Source organism: Carcharodon carcharias, chromosome 16 (assembly GCF_017639515.1).
Source record: "Carcharodon carcharias isolate sCarCar2 chromosome 16, sCarCar2.pri, whole genome shotgun sequence".
NCBI lineage: Eukaryota > Metazoa > Chordata > Chondrichthyes > Lamniformes > Lamnidae > Carcharodon > Carcharodon carcharias.
The window spans coordinates 59,848,607-59,869,831 of record NC_054482.1 but is presented as its reverse complement, the minus strand read 5'-3'; the positions used below and the strand labels follow the sequence as shown (position 1 = coordinate 59,869,831).

The 21,225-nt window shown below is 39.0% G+C and overlaps 1 protein-coding gene and 1 non-coding gene across 2 annotated transcripts in view; both read left to right on the top strand.

The window, feature by feature from the left end:
- ankrd13c (ankyrin repeat domain 13C) overlaps positions 1-21,225 on the top strand; it is a 93,429-nt gene that overhangs the window by 33,652 nt on the left and 38,552 nt on the right. The window contains exons 3-4 of the mRNA XM_041208574.1: positions 15,786-15,890; positions 17,271-17,356. Of these exons, the coding sequence (XP_041064508.1) occupies positions 15,786-15,890; positions 17,271-17,356 (191 nt within the window). The remainder of the gene's footprint in view (positions 1-15,785; positions 15,891-17,270; positions 17,357-21,225) is intronic.
- On the top strand, positions 15,136-15,240 carry LOC121289489. Its single transcript, XR_005945585.1, has one exon. It is a non-coding gene; the product is annotated as a U6 spliceosomal RNA (small nuclear RNA).

Genomic DNA, 21,225 nt, shown 5'->3' with positions numbered 1-21,225 from the left:
TGAGAATTTGATGTACTATGTGAGTGTACTTTTTATCTTCTCTGCTGTCCCTGCCCAGACTTTTTTCACTTTTTATGAAGTGGTGGTGACAGGTAACCGAGCAGATTATTCACTTGTCTTCTCTCATAAAGAATAGTGGGAGACAAGTAACAAAAATCTTTTTAAAGCAGGAACACCATACTTTAAAATAGCCATGCTAAAGCACCAATTTTAAAGCACTAAAGTACTGCATATGTTTTACAGCTTATACAGTGCTCATAACTAGGGATAATTATGCTGTCTGCCTCCCTCTTTGGTCTTTGACATATCTGCTGCACATATTTCCCTGGATAAATGTGAGCATGCATCTACTTGCTATCATTTCCAAGTGTTGTTGAGCTTGAGGTTGTCAACAAAATGTTACTGAGTATCACTGATTTGCAACTATGTCCATATATATGTGTGAAGTCGGATATATATAGTTTAGTTTGAGGGTAGTGTGAACTATCCCATTTGAAATAATTATTGATAAATTAAAAAAAAAGTAACTGGCTTGAATTTGGTTCATTTCCTTACTAAAAATTTCACATACTGAAAAATTTTATTCAAAAAAAATTGCACTTGTCTTTCAATTAGCAAATTGATTTTCTTTTGCATTATTTATTTTGATGGAAACTAACTTGTTGGAAAGACCAAAAGAACATTTTAATAATAAGCAATTTATCTAAAATAGTATAATTTCCCTTTAGCATGCACTACTGAAGACTTGAGCTTAAACTTTCATATAAATGTGGGTATAATTTGTTTTAAAAGCAGTTCAGAGTTTTAGCACAGAAGAAATTTTTCAGCACTATCTGACTTGCACTTAATTTGGACCCTTCTTGGATGCTGATTTTACATAATCCTATTTTCTTGCTTTGATGTACTTTTACTGCCTTCTCCACATGAATTTTAAGTATCCAGCATGATCTTGAATGTATTGATCACTGATAGTGGCAAAACATTTTCCCATTCTTTGGGAAATGTTTTTTCTAATGCATACCTTTTATTTATCAAGAGCTCATCTTTAGATACCCACCCATACAAATAATCTACCTGTTTATATTGTTTCTTTTATTATTTTGAACACCTCTAACAAATAGTCATCAATCCTCTCAGTTCAAGAGAATACAGCCTTGTTGTTCTGTCTCTTTTCTGTTGTCTGTACATGCAATTTTTTTGTATAAATAAACATACCTTCTGAACTAAGGTAATTTTTAAATTGGGAGTAGGCCTTTCAGCCCCTCAAGCCTGTTCTACTATTCAATTGGATTATGGCCAGCCCTATTTATTTGCCTTTGATCCATATTCTTTGCTACCCTTACCTAATAAAAAAAACTGTTAATCTCTGTCTTGGAAATGTCAATTAACCTAACATCCACGGCCTTTTGGGGAAATAATTCTGCATTTCCACTCCCCCCTTGTGTTTTAAAAAGTGCTGTTTGGTTTTGCTTCTGAATAGCCTTGCTGTAATTTTAAAATTGTGTCCCTTGTTCTAGATTCCCCCACGAGAGAAATTGACTTCTGTGTATCTACTCTATTGATTCCATTTATCATTTCAAACACTTTGATCACCCCTCAACCTTCCAAATCAAAGTTTATGCAACCTGTCCTCATGTTTTAACCCTTTCAAGTAAAAATACACTGTATTGCTCTTCATGGGCGGGCGGGCCCGACCGACTCGGTGGCGGGCGAGCAGTCGATCGCCGCTGCCGAAGTGGGCCCCGCTGCCATTTTAAGTGGGGGGGTGCCAATTAAGGCCCGCCCAGCTTGTCGCCTGACGGGAAGCGCTATGCGCTTCCTGAGCGGGGGGTGGGGGTGGGGCTGGATTCCCCAACTGCCAGAGTGCGCTCTTTCGCGCATGCAAAGTGCTACCTCAGGGAGATCACTGAAACCCTGTGAAACTCTAAAAATAGAAAAATTTAAAAATCATTACCACGTCCCCCTCGTGAAAATGTCACACGAGATGGGACATGTTAGTGAAGAACGCAAACACTTTATTAAAAGTTTTTAAAGCCGATATCAAACCTCATCCCACTACTGGATGAGGTTTGTAAAAAAAACTCACTTACCCTTTGGGCCCGTGCGCCAACCTGAAGTTCACACAGGCCCCTCAAAGTCCTGGTTAATCAGAGACAAGGCCTTTAATTAATGGTGGGCACGTGTCCTGCTGCATAGCGTGCCTGCTGACCGAAATATCACGATGCCACACGCTGACGTCAGGACCCTCGCGCGACATTTTAAGTGCTGGTGTGCGGACTCTGCCACCCGCACGCCAGCCAGAAGATTCTGCCCTGTGTATATCCTTCCTGAGGTGCGGTGCCCAAAACAGAATGCAGTACTTGTTATGACCACAGCCAGTGTCAATTACTGTGCAAACCAAATCCCAGAGAGAAACTTTGGGCCATAACTTTTTTTGTATTCTGAAACAGAAGATGACGTACCAATTGCAGCAGTAAGATGTCCAGTAACACTTTTTTGGGATTTTAAAAATTAAAAGTTAGAAGTTTTATTAACAAAAATAAAAGAAAACATAAGCGCACAAGATTACAATTACATAATTAGAACATAAGAACAAAACATAACTTAAGAAATAGGAGCAGGAATGGGTATTCAGCCCCTCAAATCTGTCCTGCCATTCAATAAGATCATGGCTGATCTGTTCCAGGCCTCAATTCTTCTTTCGTGTCAGCTCCACATAGCCCTCAACTCCAGTATTTCAAAAACCTATCTACCTCCTCTTTAAATACTTTCTGTGATCTAGCCCTCCACAACTCTCAGGGGTAGAGAATTCTAGACATTCGCTACCCTCAGAGAGAAGAAATTCATTCGCATCTCAGTATTAAGTGAATGTCCCCTTATTCTGTAACTATGTTCCCTAGTTTGAGATTCCCCCACTAGTGGAAGCACCTTCTCAACACCTACCCTGTCAAGCCCCCTCAAAATCTTGTACATTTCAATAAGATCACCCGTCATTCTTCTAAACTGTAATAAATAAAGGCCTAACCTATTGAGCTGTTCTTGATAAGGAATCTGCCTAGTGAATCTCTTTTGACCTGTCTCCAATGCCAGCATATCCTTTCTTAAATATGGGGACCAAAACTGTGCACAGTACTCCAGATGCAGCCTCACCAACACCCTTTACAGTTATAACAAGACTTCCATATTTTTAAACTCTAACCCCCTAGCAATACCCCCTTTTGCCTTTTTAATTGCTTGCTGCACCTGCATGCTAACTTTGTGTTTCATGCACAAGAACACCCAGATCCCTCTGCTGCACTTTGTTTTTGGAGTCTCTCTCCATTTAAATAATAGTCTGCCTCTTGATTCTTCCTACCAAAGTGCATGACCTTACACTTTTCTACATTAAACTCTAACTGCCAAGTTTCACCCATTCACTCAACCTGTCTCTATCCCCTTGCAGATTCATTATGTCCTCATCACAACATGCCCTCCCACCTATTTTTTTAACATCAGCGAATTTGGATACATTGCACTCTGCCCCCTCCTCTAAGTCATTAATATAGATAGTAAATAATTGAGGCTGAGGATTGATCCTTGTGGCACTCCACTAGTTACATCTTTCCAACCTGAAAAAACCCATTTAATCCTGCCTCTCTGTCTTCTCTGTGTTAACCAATCCTCAATCCATGCTAATACATTACCCCCCCAATACTGTGAGCTCCTATCTTGTGCAATTACCTTTTATGTGGCACCTTATCGAATGCCTTCTGGAAATCCAAATACACTACATCTACCGGTTCCCCTTTATCAACTCTGCTTTTTATATCCCCAAAGAACTCTAGTAAATTTGTCAAACGTAATTTCTCTTTCATAAAACCATATTGACTCTCTTTGATTGTGTTAAGCTTTTCTAAATGTCCTGCTATTTCTCCCTTAATAATGAACTTTAGCATTTTCCCAATGACAGATGTTAGGCTGACTAGCCTATAGTTTCCTGCTTTTTGTCTCCCTCCCTTCTGGAACAGAGGTGTCACATTAGCGGTTTTCCAATCCGCTGGGACCCTTCCGGAATCCAATGAGTTCTGGAATATTTCAACCAATGCTTCCACGATCTCTGCAGCCAGTTCCTTCAAAGATTAATCTTACAAAATATTCCCCCAAAAACATTGTACTTGGTCAAACCCACAAGTAAGCACCTTGCAGGCAACACTCCTTTTATAGATGTTAACTATAAAAGAAATCCAGTAAATATTACATAAGATAAACTGCTGTAGCCTCAATAAAGGTGTACCACATGACCTTTACCCTTTTGCACTCTGCGGTGGAATTCCCTTCAGAATAAAATTATTGCTGCAGCCCAAGACTTTTCTGGCTTGACTGGATGGGTGATTCAAACTGCAACCTCCTCCAGCCCAGTGCTCCATCCATCTCTAGCTCTCTCTGCAGCTCAGCAGCTATCCACAGCGACTCTAATATACCTTCTTTCCCTTTTCATCTTAGTTCCATTGTTCTCACACACCTCTTTGAAACTCAAACCCTTCCAAAAATAAGACCTTCATGTTTCCATCTTGTCTTTGCTTTTGGTTCAGTACAATATCTTATCTCCACTACTTGTTTACCAATGGACTCCTGCAAGATGTAAACATTTTCTTTGCACTTCTGACTGTACTACAGGAGAAGAAGCTAGTTATTTGGTGAGTATCTGGTAAGTGACTAAGGTTTATTATATTCCTAAGGTTCGAAATAGTCTAGCAACTGGTGGTAAGGTTAATAAAACAAAAATAAAATATATAATTAAATAGTTAATTAGAACACGTTAAGGATGTCAGGACAGGTGATGTGTCACAGCTGTAGCATGTGGCTGCTCCTAGATGCCAGTTTGATCCAGGGCTAACACGTTTGCAGTAAGTGTTTGAAGTTTGAGCAGCTTCAGCTCAGAGTTTGAGCTGGAGGCTGAACTACAGACACTGCGACACATCAGGCAGGGGGAATGTTTCCTGGATTCTTTATACCAGTAGGCAGTCACACCTTTTAAGACAGGGTCTTCTAACTTGGTCAGGGACAGGAGGGTGTGATTGCGAGTGAGGCAGGTAAGGGGACCCAGAGGGCAGGAGCGCAGGAGTGCGAGCCTCTGCAATTGTCCAACAGATTTGAGGTTTTTTCAGCTTTTTTGGATGAGAGTGGGGGCTGCAGGGTGGATGAACTAACTGGCCATGGCACTATGGTACAGGACGCCATTCAAGTGGGGGAAGCAAAATGGAATGTAATGATAGGGGATAGTATGGTCAGGGGGATTGACACCGTTCTCTGCAGCAAAGAATAGGGATCCAGACTGCTGTGTTGCCTACCCGGTGCCAGGGTTGAGGACATATGCTCAGGGCTGGAGAGGAACTTGCAGTGGGAGGGGGAGGACCCAGTCGTCGTGGTCCATGTAGGTACCAATGACATAGGCAGCACAAAGGAGGAGGTTCTGCAGTGTCAGTATGAGGACCTAGACACCAAATTAAGAAGCAGAACCTCAAAGATCATAATCTCTGGATTATTACCTGGGCCACGTGCAGATTGGCATAGGACAAATCAGATTAAGGAGTTGAATGTGTGGCTCAAAGAGCGGGAGAAGTGGGTTCTGGTTTATGGGGCACTGGCACCAGTACTGGGGAAAGTGGGATCTGCACCGTTGGAACAGTCTATACCTGCATCATGCTGGGACCGGTGTTCTTGCTAGCTGCAAACTAGGGAAGTAGAGAGGGTTTTAAATTGAATAGTGGGGGCAGGGAACCAAATTTGGGAAGATGTGGTAAATCACAGATCAGAGACAAGACAAAAGAAAAAGGTGGTATTACGGGAAATGAAAAACAGACACTGACAGGAAGGGATAGAGAGTACAAATCTAACAGTAAATCAGCAGATGAAACTAGGGGTTATATAAAAAAGAATAAAAGGATAAGACTAAAAGCTCTGTATCTGAATACACGTAGCATTCAAAACAAAGCGGATGAACTTAGAGCGCACATAGAAATAAATAATTACGATTTGGCATCCATTACGGAGACATGGCTGCAGGAGGACATGGATTTGGACCTGAATATTGAAGGGTACAGGATGTTTAGGAAGGATGGGAATTGAGGAAAAGGTAGAGAGGTGGCTCTCTTTTCTCATGATGGTATGAGTGCAACCGAGAAGGATGACCTAAGTTCAGGAAACCAGGATGGGAAAACGGTTTGGGTAGAGATGAGAAATGGTAGAGGCAAGAAGTTAATGGTGGGAGTCATGTACAGGCCCTCTAACAGTAACCGTATGGTAGGGTGGAGCATAAAGGAAGAAACAATCGGAGCTTGTCAGAAAGGCCGGCAATAATCATGGGAGATTTTCACAGAATCTCAGTGCAGAAGAGGCTCTTTGGCCCATTGAGTCTGCACTGACACGTGAGAAACACCTGACCTACTTACCTAGTCCCATTTACCAGCACTTGGCCCATAGCCTTGATCGTGCTAATTTACATATCGACTGGAAAAGTCAGGTGGGCAAAGATACCCTACAGGAGGAGCACATTGAATGTTTTTTGGATAATTTCTTAGAACATCATGCCCTGGAGCCAACCAGAGAGCAGGCTATACTAGACCTGGTATTGTGCAATGAGATGGGAGTAATTAATGATCTCGGTGAAAGCGCCCTTTGGTAGCAGCATCCATAATATAATTGAATTTTGCATTCAGTTTGAGGGAGAGAGGCATGGGTCTGAGACTATGTTTTTAAACTTAAATAAGGGCATTTATGAGGGCATGAAAGCTGAGCTGGCTAAAGTGAATTGGCAAATTAGGTTAAGTGATAAGTCAATAGAGATGCAGTGGCTAATATTTAAGGGGATATTTCAGAATGCACACAATAGATACATTCCAACGAGTAAGAAGAAGTCCAAGGGACAGACACAACATCCGTGGTTAACTAAAGAGAAAGCATATAATTGTGCAAAGATAGATGGAAGGCCAGAAGATGGAACAGCAAAGAAAGACTAAAAGACTCATAAGGAGGGGAAAATTAGAGTATGAGAGAAAGCTAGCCAGAAATATAAAAACAGATAGTAAGGGAATATATAAATAATTTTTTTTTTAAAAAAAACAAGAGCTAACAAAGTGAGCATTGGTCCTACAGAAAGTGAGTCTGGAGAATTGATGATGCCAAACAAGTAGATAGCAGATTCATTGAACAGGTATTTTGCATTAGTTTTCACTATAGAGGATACAAGTAACATCCCAGAAGCTGCTATAAACCAGGAAATGGAAGTGGGGAAGTAAGTCAGGAAAATTACAGTCACCAGAGTAGTAAGTGGTACTGACAAGAGGCCAGGTCCTGATGGACTTCATCCTAGGTTCTTAAAAGAAGTGTCTAGTGAGATAGTTGATTCTTGATTTTAATTTTCCAAAAACTCCCCAGTTTCGGGGAAGGTCCCATTAGTTTGGAAGATAGCAAATGCAGCTTATTCGTTATTCAAATAGGGAGGGAGCCAAGCGGGAAACTACGGGCCAGTTAGCTTAACATCTGCTGTAGGAAAAATGTTAAAAGTTATTATTAAAGAAGTTATAGCAGGGCACTTGAATAAGCTGAAGGTCATCAGCCAGAGTCAGCATGGTTTTGTGAAAGGGAAATCATGTTTAACCAACTTATTGGAATTCTTTGAGGAAGTAACGTGCTGTGGATAAAGGGGAACCAGTGGACGTACTGTACTTAGATTTCCAGAAGGCTTTTGATAAAGTGTCACATTAAAGGTTATTGTGGAAAATAAAAGCTCATGGTATAGGGCATGACGTATTGGCATGGATAGAAGATTGACTAGCTAACAGTAGGCATAAATGGGTCTTCTTCAGATTGGCAAGATGTAATGAGTGGCGTGCCACGGGGATCAGTGCTGGTTACAATTTATATAAATGACTTGGGTAAAGGGATCAAAGGGATGGTTGCCAAATTTGCTGATGACATAAAGATAGGTAGAAAAGTAAGTTGTGAAGAGGACATAAGGAGCTACAAACAGATATAGATGGGTTAAGTGAGTGGGCAGTGATCTAGCAGATGGAATATAATATGGAAAAATGTGAAATTGCCCATCTTGGCAGGAAGAATAAAAGAGAAGCATTTTATCTAAATGGTGAGAAATTGCAGAGCTCTGAGATGCAGAGGGATCTGGGTATCCTAGTGCATGAATCACAAAAGGCTATTATGCAGGCCTGGCAAGTTCTTAGAAAAGCTAATAGAATGTTATCATTTATTGTAAGGGGAATGGAAATCAAGTAGGGAGGTTAAACTTCAGTTGTACAAGGCACTAGTGAGACCACATATAAGATCCTGAAGGGTCTTGACAGGATGGATGTGGAGAGGATGTTTCCTCTTGTGGAAGAACCTAGAACTAGGAGTCATTGTTTAAAAATAAGGGATAACCCATTTAAAACAGATGAGGTGAATTTTTTTCCACTCGGAGGGTCATGAGTCTTTGGAATTCTGCTTCCACCACCTTTTTCAGGAAGAGAGTCTTGGAATATTTTTAAGGCAGAGGTGGATAGATCCTTGGTAAGCAAGGGGGTGATAGGCTATTGGGGGTAGGTGGGATGCAGATTTCAGGTTACAATCAGGTCAGGCATGATCGTATTAAATGACAGAGCAGGCTCGAGGGGCTGAATGGCTCCTTTTTCGTATGTATGTGTTTACAGAATAGCACACTACTCCCCCAAAATATTAAAAAATAACATCCATTCTAGCAATACTCAGCCTTGGTCTGAATCAATCATATGTACAACTGAAGCATAACTTTCCCCCATTTGTATTCCAAAAATAAAGGCCAACATTCTACTAGCCTCCTTATACCTGCGGCAAGTTTTTGGTGATGTGTGCTTGGGCACCCAAATCTTTGTTGCTCTACATTTTGTGGATTTTTGCCGATAAGAAAATATTCTGACTTGTCTGTCTTGGCTCCAAAGTGGATGACCTTATACTTGTCCATATTAAATTCCATCAACTACAGTTTTATTCACTCCCTTATTCTGTCTACCTCCTTTTTTAAATTCCTGCTGCTGCTTACAGGACTTGTTCCTCCTAACTTAGCATTTTATGCCAGTTTTGTTTTATATGGAAAGTTTCTGTGACCCGTTCACCCTACCCAGTATTTGTCAGAGTGTAATATTTTTTTGATGCCAGATTTATATGAAGAATAAAGGTTAATCTTCCTCTGTATTTTAGCTGAAAATCAGTGTATAGCCCAGCAATAGAAGCCAGATATACCTGTTCATTTCCTGGATTGTACTGTGCTAAGTTGACTGACCTGACAATATAAGTACTACAGTTGGTTTTGATCTTTGTAGGCAAGAGAGAGGTTTAGCAGCCAGTGATCCTGTTTCTGATGGTTATCCAGTTGCCTCTGCTGAAGTGTTCTTATGTGAATATCTGTTAAGAATGAAATCCAGGCTTGGTGCCAGAAGTTAAATAACCTATATGAACTCACTGGGATGATGCATGAAGGATGGTCAGTTGGGTGAGGTAAGGAGGCCAATCAGCATTTAATGATCTGTACCTCAAGAGTTGATGCTTCAGGAAAAGAAACAAATGTATCATTCATGTGGATAGTCTTGTTTTTTAATCAACTTCCATATATTGTATGTTCATGTGCTGTTACCTTCATGAGCTGTTGCCAATGGTCCAGCTTCAAGACACAATGAAACTAGAATAGATTTTTAACACATTTCAAACTAATTCTTTTGAATATTTATTTCAAGATTTTAAAGGAGGGAATTAAATTGCATTTCCCCAAAAAGTACCATCTTGAAGTTAGGACAGACAAACTAATGCCCTTGACCTGGGTCTTTTGGTAGCCAGAATATCCAGAATTCCTCTGCCCCAAATTTTGGTTACACATTTTTGCTTCAGTAAAACCTATGTATGCTTCGCCAGAATCCTAACAATTAATGAGAAATTACATATTTTTCATCCAAATCCCAGGAATATTCAGAACATCTCTAAGACCCCTTGCATCGCTTCAAGATGGCAGTTGCTAGGCCTTAAACTGCCATGGTTATTTTGGGTAACATTTGTGTCTGTTAATCAGCCCCCAGAGAGCACTATATGCACACTGGACAGTACCAAGTTAGGTTAACAGGTTTTTGTCTCCAGCTGGTGTTATCCCATCTAATGATCCATGGATCCAAAATATTTTTACCACCCACTCAGTTTGCAAAACACTTTTGTTGAGTAGGTGTAGTTGGGGTCCAGAGTATTAGAAAAGTTTCTTGGATCAAGGAAAGCAAGAACTAAAGAGTTGCAGGAACACCTGAGAATTGTAGATAGGAGGTGCTAGCAGGATATAGGTCTTTTTTTAAATCAGATTGTGGGTCTTGGAAATGCCATCCTTGTGGTACACTAATAAACAAGGCCTAAAAATTTCAGTTTTGTTTGGAGCAGGACATTTAATATGCATCTTTCCTTTTGTCACTTTCAGTATTGCTTTTTCTTTGGTTCCTTCTGTAATAATCTTGTAAAAAAAATGGTGATTGTTTTACACACAAGCTGACATCCTCTATAAATTTCACACAGCCCCCTCTGTTCTCCACCCACCTCAATGGGTCTTCAAAAGTAATAATAACCAGTTGGATTTCTTTGGTCATCTATTTTATACCAAATTCTGAAACTGATCTTACCAACAGAAATAGTTCAAGGTTGCATTTTGATAGCATTGAGAGGGCTATTTTACCATTGACCATGCAGAATGGATGTTGTTACTGATTTGTTTTTATATATTTTTTATTTATGCTTTCTCTTACACCACGCACCATCCAATTTTGAATCTTACACTATATGTATGTTGACTTAAAATTGTGGAGGACACTAGCAAAGTAGACAGTGTCATGGTCTTCATTTTGGTCAAAGTAAAGCAGACAAAAATAACTTTAAATAACTGAAGGAATGAGCAGAAGACCTGTGTGCAATTTGTCATTGGTCAAGCTTCTCGGAATTTTTTTATATAGAATTGCAAGGTACCTACAGTACAAAACCAGGCCCTGAGACCCAACTGATCTATGCCTGAATTTATACTCCACTTGAGCTTCCTCCATGTGTCAATGTTGCTTATGAAATTGGAGTTACTGCTTAGAACTGACCCTCCCAAAATCTCTCCTCACTATATTGGGGTTACTGGAAAACCACTTGGCATTATATTCCAAGGTCAAAACCTTCAGTGCAAATTACTTCACTTTTTAATAGCATACAACAGCTCAAGTTTAATGTACAATAGAATTGCTGATTTTTGTGTTTTTAATATATGTTTCTCCAGTATGTCACCATCATTAAGTTTTTCAAAATCTGCATTGTAAATGTATGAAATGGAAGAACCAGGAAAATTTTTAGAAATTTGAAAATTAGTTATCTTTTGCTTAAATGATGTCACAAACTGAATTCTGAAAAATTGTGAATTCTCTAAATTTGCTGTGTTACCAGCCTCTGTGTGTATAATAGTTTTTGGTTTTTGATTTAGCTGCTATTAAATATGAAACATCAATTGTATAATTGTGTTTTTAAACTTTACCATTTAGTAAGTTCAGTTTAAACTTTTGCTATAAATGTATTTACTAGCTGCATGATTATGAAGTGTATATGTGTAATGCAAACTTTGTGGTGCTAAATTTGCAATAGAACCATAGAAACGTTATGGTGCAGAAAGAGGCCATTCTGCCCACTGTGTTTGCACTAGCCAAAAAAGAGAAGAAAGGAGCTAGCCATTCATTTTTAACCCTACTTTCCAGTACCTGGTCCATAGCCTTGCAGGTTGTAGCACTTCAGGTGCAGTTCCAGATACCTTTTTTTAAATGAGTTGAGCATTTCCACTTCAACCACCAATTTAGGCAGCAAATTCCAGAAGCTCACCACCCTCTGGGCGAAAAAGTTTTCCCTTACGTCCTCTCTAATCTTTCTACCAATCACCTTAATTCCATGCCCCCTGGTAACTGATCCCTCAGCTAAGGGAAGCGATTCTTTCCTGTCTACCCTATCTAGGCCCCTCATAATTTTGTACACCTCAATTAGGTCACCCCTTGGCCTCCTCTGTTCTAAGGAAAACAACCCTAGCCTATCCAATCTCGCCTCCATAGCTACAGTTTTCAAGCCCTGGCAACATTATTGCAAATCTCCTCTGCAGTCTCTCCAGAGCAACTATGTCCTTCTGTAAGGGGATGATCAGAACTGTACACAAAGTTCCAGCTGTGGCCTAACCAGTGTTTTATACAATTCCATTGTTGCATCCCTGCTTTTGTGTTCAGTACCTCGCCAAATAAAGGAAAGCATTCCATATGCTTTCTTTACCACCTTATCCACCTGTCCTGCCACCTTCAAGGACCTGTGGGCATGCACTCCAACGTTCCTCACTTTCTCAGCCTCCCTCACTAATTTCCCATTTATTGAGTGTTCCCTTGTTTGCTCTCCCCAATGTATTACCTCCACACTTTCCTGGATTGAATTCCATTAGCCACTTATTCACCCACTCAACCAAACCATTGATATCATTCTGGAGTCAACAGCTGTCATTATCAACTATTCGGCCAATTTTTGTGTTATCTGCAAATTTCCCAATTATGCCTCCCACGTTTAAGTCTGAATCATTAATATATATAACAAATAGCAATGGCCAGAACACTGAGCCTACACCACTGGAAACCTTTCTGCATTTGCAGAAACATCCATCAACCATTGCCCTTTATTTCCTGTCACTGAGCCAATTTTGGATCCAACCTGCCGCCACCTCTTGTATCCCAATGTTGTAAGTGTCTGTTATGCAGGATGGGCTGGTTTCAACTTCAAAGTATCTGTCTGCAGTTGGTTGATGCATAGCTCAAATTGACCATTTGTCACTTAGTTGATGCAAAGATATTTTGACATCTTGGAAGATTCCCTCATTTAAATACAATCTGATTTTGAACACACTGAACTATTCTCTAACTCTCAGGTCTGTGGGGTTAGAAAAATCTGCCTATGTAAGTCTGAAGTCAAATTGGGCCATTGATGGAATTTTTTTAAAAATGTAAGCACCAGCAACCAAACACCAACCAGCAAAGTGATTTCTTTTTTTCAAAGTTATGCAGCCAACTAATTTTGCCAGCTCAGTTTCTTCTGCACCATCACAAGAAGGGGATTTAAAAGATTTAAAAGATTATCACAAGAAGGGGAATAGCCAAGTGGTTATGGTACTGGGTTTGTAACCCCAAGATCAAGAGTTCAAATCTCACAATGGCAAACTATGAAACAATGTAACTTCATCTGAAACAGATGGAAACAGGTTTACTCAAAAGAGTATCAAGAGTTCAAATCTCACAATGGCAAACTATGAAACAATGTAAATTCATCTGAAACAGATGGAAATGGGTTTGTACTCGAAAGAGTATTTAAAAGATTATCACAAGAAGGGGCTTTGTGGGTTTGAGGGATTAAGTTTTAAGTAGTCGACAATTACACAGTTTGCTTTTCACATGAGGACTTGCTCAGCAATAATCTAGTGGGTTGTGCACTTTCTGGCAGTTGCTTAATTGTTTCACTTCCAATCCAGATTGTGCTCATTTGCCACTTGGCATTTCTATTAGGCGGTCGCTCTGATCACTCTTAGCTCTCAAGGACTCAAGCATATAACCTGGGCTAATTCTTAGTGCAATATTGAGTAAGTGTTGCATTGTTGAAGCTTTCAGATGAGATTTTAGACCAAGGTTCTGTCTTCTGTTCAGGTTTATGCAAATATGACATTATTGAAAATGTGGCATTACTGAAAGTGCAGAGAAGTTCTGTGTCCTAGCCAATACTTGGTTTTAAACTAACACTACTGAAACAGATTAACTGATTATGCATCTCATTTTTATTTGTGAGGTTATGTTTTGTGCAGATTTCAACTACATAACCAGAGTGATTGCATAGCAACAGTATTTCATCGATTGTAAAGCTGTTTGGGATGTCTGAAAACTTGGAAGTCACTTAAAAGTGCAAGTTTTATTTTTGGTTGTTTTGGATATACTACAATTGATATCAAGCTAGTCTGCTTTTTTAAAAATAAAGTATAGGCTTTCTTTACAGACATTCCAAATAAGCTCTTTCAAAAATTAAAATTTTAAAACCTTTGGATAGTTGAGTAATTTATATGTAACTTTTTTATAAGATACTTGTTTAAGGGCGTTTCATATGAAGAAGAAAACATATAACCAAGTTCTTCTAGATTGTGGCTTTAGAGAATGGTTTGCTGGTGAAATTATATCTAATAAAGCTGGTCCACGACGATGACGAGAGTATTTTTTTTGATGAACTGCCCAGTGATTTGGTTAGTGATATGTTCCAGTACCTGATTGTAGTCTTATTCTCCACTTGCATGAATAGATATTAGATCTTGCTTGAAATTCCCTGCATTTTGTGTGGTGAAAGGAGTGATTGATTAAAAGTCATGGAGGGTAATACAGAGTTATTTTTTAAAAAAATTGCAGTTGTACCAAGATGAAAAGCAAAATGTTAGTGTCCTTTTTACTTGTGTTATGGTTTGCATGATTGTCATTTTTAACCATTTGCTTCTCAGATCTCGTACTTCAAAGTATACAGAGAAAAAAAACAGAAGGTTGTAATTTTGTGCTGGAGCTGGAAATCATGCCTAGCTAAACAGCAATTTAAGTTGGTTGACCTTGCCCTGTTTGCTCTGCCAATAGACTGTACCTTTAGAAGGAAGTGGCACATTTAAACATGGCTCAACTTTACTAGTAGAATAGCGCAATGTATGATTTTAAATGGTGTGAAGTTCAGTTTTTTATTAAGTTTATCCTTAGACTTAAATGCCATGGGAGCTCTTTTGGAATGTTAACAAAAATGCAAAGAAATTCAGTCATCTTTTCTACATTTTCGTATTTTGTTTTGCACTTAGGCCTGCATTTTATTTTTATTCCTTCTAGCTTTCTTCCTTCCTGCATCTTCAAGGAATATAGTGGGGGGAGGAATACCATTCCAACTTGCCCACAGAGATGTTCTTTGTGTGGGTGCAAAAAAGTCAGTGCTGCCCAAGTACTCAACTAAGAAAGCATCTCTGCCTAGTCCAATCATACAGGCATGTGAATTCTGATTGATTTCCTGATCCAGGTGTAATGAAGTCAATTGTGACATGTACATTTCGGCAGCACATGTATTAAAATTGGAACGATACAGAGAAGATTAGCATGGCCCCTGCGCAAGGATGACACGCAAATTCGTGAAGCGTTAAAAGCTTGGCCTGAATAGCCAAGTGGTTATGGTACTGGGCTTGTAACCTCAAGATCAAGAGTTCCAATCTCACAATGGCAAACTATGAAACAATGTAACTTCATCTGAAACAGATGGAAATGGGTTTGTACTCGAAAGAGTTACATTTGTTTCCATCCCAGCTGAGAGTTAACTTGGAGATTTGAATCTGAGTCTTTCCTCATCTTTATGGCAGTTTTGCACTGTCTTTACCAACTAAACTTTCAATTGAAGTTCCCAACTTGAGTGCTAATTCTCATTTCCCTTTAAATCCTGCATTTTTATAGTTTGCACCATAGACACTCTCACTGATACTTCATAACTGCTTAGTAATGATGAAACATATATTACTCATTTGAACAAGCTGAGATGAGTAAAATCCATTTGCTGGTGATTCATTTTGTATTAACTCAATGTAACAAGACTGCTGTTAAATTTTTGCCATTGAAACGAAGTTGGAGCTGGTTATCCAAACTTAATTGTGTATTATAGTTATTTGACTCAACGTACTTCATTTATGCATTTTTTCATTGCAGAGTGTGCCCATTTACTTCTAGCTCACAATGCTTTAGTAAAGGTGAAAAATGCTCAGGGATGGAGCCCGCTGGCAGAAGCCATCAGCTATGGAGACCGACAAATGAGTAAGGCAATCTACTTACGTTTCAGTTAAAATTTGAAATAAACCAAGTTGCATTATTATATATCTTGTCCACACTTCTTCAGTCAAAACTTTGCTCCCAGTTTAATTTTATAACAGCTTTGGTGTAGTCTGTGTCTACAGAAAGAGAGTCATCTTTTGGAGAGCATCTATCGATATACAATCCCCATCGCGTATAGTGGATGTGTTGACGTCAACTTAATTTGCCCGCTATATGCGTTAGCCAGTGTAATTGTGCATTTACAAGTCCATTCTCCGAGTAAAGCCACTGATATTTAGTGCACTGAGTAAATTTGTCTCCCACTGAGGGAATCTTCATCCTTCATTTCTCATTGCCCTACCCTTGAAAAATGGGTTTGTGTCAAAAAGTTGTAGTCGCCTAAAGAGGATTGAGTTTAGCTCCTGGACGAACCAGAGTAGTTCTGTCAGATTCTATATTCAATATGAAGAAGCCATTATACCAGTTTATTTGATTAGCAAGTTGGCACTTTAGGTGCAAGTTTGTGTTGAATCGAAGGAATATTCAGTCCAACTATTCTTTGGGGAAGTTTGTAGTCACTTTAAAATGGCTACTGCACAGCTTACAAGAAAATGCTGGAGTCAAAGTTGCCTGCAATTCACAAGCAATTAGTTAAGGGATTTTGACCTGGTGCACCTAGGACGCAACAATTGAATCAGTTTCACTATCTAAGTAGCAACTGCAAACCATCAGTGACTGAAGGTGGTTTTGTTTTGGATTTCCAGCATCTGCAGTTTTTTGTTTTTATCACTGAAGGTGGTTGGGTTGCTTAAAGGAATTGAACTTTGGAGAAGTACAAATAACCGCTTTAACTGGCCAGTTGGCCCTTAATGTAGTTTAAATGGCACCTTTGTAATTAGTGCCTGGAGAATGATAAATAATGATTGTTGATGGTTGTTTGAGATAAACATGGATGGTGTAAATCAGACAGCCTGTGGCACAGAATTTTTTTAATTCATTCACGGGATGTGGGCTTTGCTGCTGGGCCAGCATTTATTGCCCATCCCCTAGTTGCCTTTGAGAAGATGGTCGTGAGCTGCCACCTTGAACTGCTGCGGTCCATGCGGTGTAGGAATGTGACTCTCTGTCCAGCCTACCAAACATTGTGGAGATACAACAGACTTGGCCTTGAAAGATGCTGTAAAGCTGCTTGTCCAATCACGAGCTGGTTTCTCTCTGCATTTACTTGGTGAGAGTGAGTGAGAACAAGCCTGGTGTAAATGCTGGGTACTATATCAATTCTCTATATCTGCAATGTTACAAAATTATAGCAGAGGGAACTGAAGCAGAAACCTTCTGAAAAGTTTAATTTTGAGTAATCAAGATTTTTTGTGTTGTGTTTAGTCACAGCTTTGTTGCGAAAACTTAAGCAGCAATCGAGAGAAAATGTAGAAGAAAAGCGACCTCGATTATTAAAAGCTCTGAAGGAGGTATGCTTGAAATTTTGTGCTTTTTTTAAGCCAAGGCTAATTTGAATTTGCTAGGTCAAAATATTTTTGCAGTGTTATTCTTGTTAAATATATGTCTAATTGTAATAATTGAACTGAGGGATCAGTTAACTTTGATTATTGTGATACTTTGTAAATAACATTACTTGAAATGTGGTAAAATCTTTGAGATTAAATGGAGACTTAAACATTGGTTTGGGCATTTGTGTTTCTGATTCCATACTGAGCTCCAGAGCTTGGTACTGCTGTCTTGGGGAAGAGTAAGCAGAAGTAACTTTCCCACGAAGAAGAAGGGAGTGAAGATGAAGGGGGTCATCCTAGCCTACTCTTGCATATCCCAGTCGTTCATTTGGGATCGTGATTTGTAGTAGATGGCGTATGATGCAGTGAGACCATAGAAGGGAAAAAAATAAATGGCTTGTAGCAAAAGTTGCGTAACAAACGTTTACCTTTTTTGTTTTTTCTCTTGTGCGTAGTTCTTTGTCAGCTTCTGTCTTTCAACATCATTTATTGTGTAAACTTCATTGCCATGAGGACTGGAACTGTTGGAAAATTTAAATCCTAAAGCTGTTCTTGATTTTAATTTTTTTTTTTAGCTGTTTAAAGGATGTCTATAAACTGTATAGTGATGTTGACTTTGTTTTATTAATTAAGTTGTGAATCACCACACATGATCCACTTATTAAAAAATGACACTTATGTAACAAGATTTATTCTAGTTTCCCCTCCTTCCTAATGCCAAAGAATCTAGCCAATACACCACCTGCACACAACTGTATAACTGTTACCAGAAATTTAGTAACACCAAACCCATCAATCGACAATGCAATGTTCTTTATCTCATGAACTAAACCAATTAAAGAATAAATTTAAACTTAAAATGCAGCTCCAAATTGTCTGCAGCTGCCTGGGGGAATGAAGGATGGAAGCATTGAAAATATATAATCTTTGACATTTCTTTCTAGTAAATTGAAATGCCCTCTATTGTGTGAATCCTGTGTTTAGTAGTACTTAGTACATCAACCAGATTTTAATAATTGGTGAGAATGGTTAAAGAATATAATTAGTATATCGTGAAGTATGGATTTAAACTAAATCAGTGCAACTTTGCACATAAATTTTGAAAATGCTGTTATGATCCTGTTAGGGACTGTTAATGTTTAAAGAAGAAATCCAAATCCAACAATTAACTGACAGAAATACGTAACAAGATTTCACTTTTTTTTAAAACAGAAACAGAATTTATTGTCTATGTAAAGAGAAAGTGAACAAAGCATGCACTATTAGCTTAACACTATTGCTTATAATGCCATAAACTTAGTTCTACTTTTTAACTCCCCCTTACCCCAAGAGTTCCCTTATCTTAGAAAATCATACAGGGTCATTCACTTTTCCTGAGACCAACCCAAAAGATATGCCCTCCAGAATTTACTTTAATTCTCCTTAGTATTCCAGCTATTCCCAAAGATATATATTTTTCATGGGGATCCTTCCACTAGCTTTTGACAAAGCGATCCTCCAGTTTTCTTTAAAAACCTCACGGCTATGGATTCTTCAGCCGCTTATCCTGACTTTGGATATGCATAGACAGTTCTTTTTTCCCACAGCTTCTGTATATCTCTTTCCAAGCTAACTAGTCAAGCAGACTGCTTTCTGCCACAAGGCTCTCTGAGAACCACTGTAGATCTTTCCACTAGCTGCAAGCTAGGGAATACCTACCAACTCCTTTTCCCTTGTAAAACTCAAACTGAACTGCCTGTCGGCAAGCAAACACACACACACACACCCATGCTCCACCCTGAATCACTATCTGCCTGGCAATGTGGCATGCTTTAGGATAGTTCAAACAGAAATACGAGCAAATTATTTACTTTCAACTCGGCTCTTTGATTCTGTAACCCAGACGAATCGTTTAATTTGCAAATGGTGTTTTACATCTCTTCCTCCAGACTCCCTGGCTCCATTACAAACTTGGAGATGGATCATTCATTGTTCAAGTTTTTTTCCCTATCAACTCTGACCTTGCAAGACAAACATAGGTTAGCTTTTAAGCGTAATAAACCCAGACTTGTTTGATAAAAACAAAAAAACTGCGGATGCTGGAAATCCAAAACAAAAACAAAAACAGAATTACCTGGAAAAACTCAGCAGGTCTGGCAGCATCGGCGGAGAAGAAAAGAGTTGACATTTCAAGTCCTCATGACCCTTCAACAGAACTGTTCTGTCGAAGGGTCATGAGGACTCGAAACGTCAACTCTTTTCTTCTCCGCCGATGCTGCCAGACCTGCTGAGTTTTTCCAGGTAATTCAGACTTGTTTGAGTTGCATTTACATCAGAGTTGATTAATCAGATGCCCTACTTTCTACAGTTAAAACTTTAATTTCCAAACTAAAACTATATTCTAAAACATGAATTATGAACTTGATATTCACAGCATTGAATCTTACTGAATACATCCATGGCAAACTAAATATTTATTACTTGAGTAGTCTTGGAGACTTTTTGTGAGCCTTTTATGAACTATTAATATGAAATAGCAAAAACAAATCGGTAGAAAACTGGTACTATAAGACCAACCATAGTAATTATCCAAATACATTAAATTTTATAATTTTGAACATATTCCCAAAGAAGGTACATTCTAGGCATCTGGAAATGGTAAAATTTTAAGGAAAATCTGAAATAATAGGATAGAATCTTTATTGAAGAAGACACATTGCTATGCCTGATGCCATAGAATATTTTCTTTTTCCAGTCCTATGATTTGGTTGAGGTTAATCCTAATTGGTTACCTCCATTGAACATCAGTTAATAGTTTCGTGAATGGACATTTAATAATCTGATGGTCAATCCTATTCAAAAGCCTTTAAATTTGCACACTTAGCATTAGCCTTGCAGTGTTATATTGCTATTTACATGCTAGTAGACCATCTTTATTGGAAAAAGTCCATGTTTTATAAGCATAGACTACATTCAGGCTTGAGCATGTAATGGCAAATTACATTGTGTCATATAAGTGCAATTCCCTTCTCCAAAATGTGAATGTTTAACCATCTCCCATTGGCATTCAATGGCATTACCGTCACTGAACCCCCACCAACTTCCTGGGACTTACCTTCTCTTGTAGCCACAGTATTTTTACAGCTGGTCCAGTTAAGTTTCTGGTCAATGGTACGAGGCTGGGAATTCTGCAGCGAGTAACGCACTACCTGACTCCCCAAAGTCTTTCCACTATCAACAAGGTACAGGCCATGAGTGTGTTAAAGTAGTCTCCATTTGCATGGATACCAACTCCAACAACACACAAGGAGCTCAGAACCATCCCAAAGCAAAGCTGACTGCTTGATCAGCACCCCATCCCCACCTTAAACATTTATTCCCTCCACCACCAGCGCACAGTGGCAGAAGTTTGTACCATATACCAGATGCACTGCAGAAACTGCCAAGGCACCTTCAACAGCAACTTCCAAACTTGCAATCTTTACCACCTAGACAGAAAAGGGCAATTAATGCATGGGAACACCACCACCTGCAATTTCCCCTCCAAGCCTCATACCATTCTGACTTAAAACTATATTGCCATTCCTTCACCATTGCTGGGTCCAAATCCTGGAATTCCCTTCCTAACAACAGCATTGAGAGTGTATCTACACCAAATGGAGTGCAGCGGTTCAAGAAGGTGGCTCACCACTTGCTTCTCGATGCTCACATCCCAAGAAGAAACAATTAAAAATAAAGTAAGGTTTAACCAAACACTTTTAACAAGTATGTAATTTTCACCCTTCATCATTAACCAGAGAATCCATTTTAAGCACCTATGCAAATTATTATTTAAAAAGTATTGTTTACTT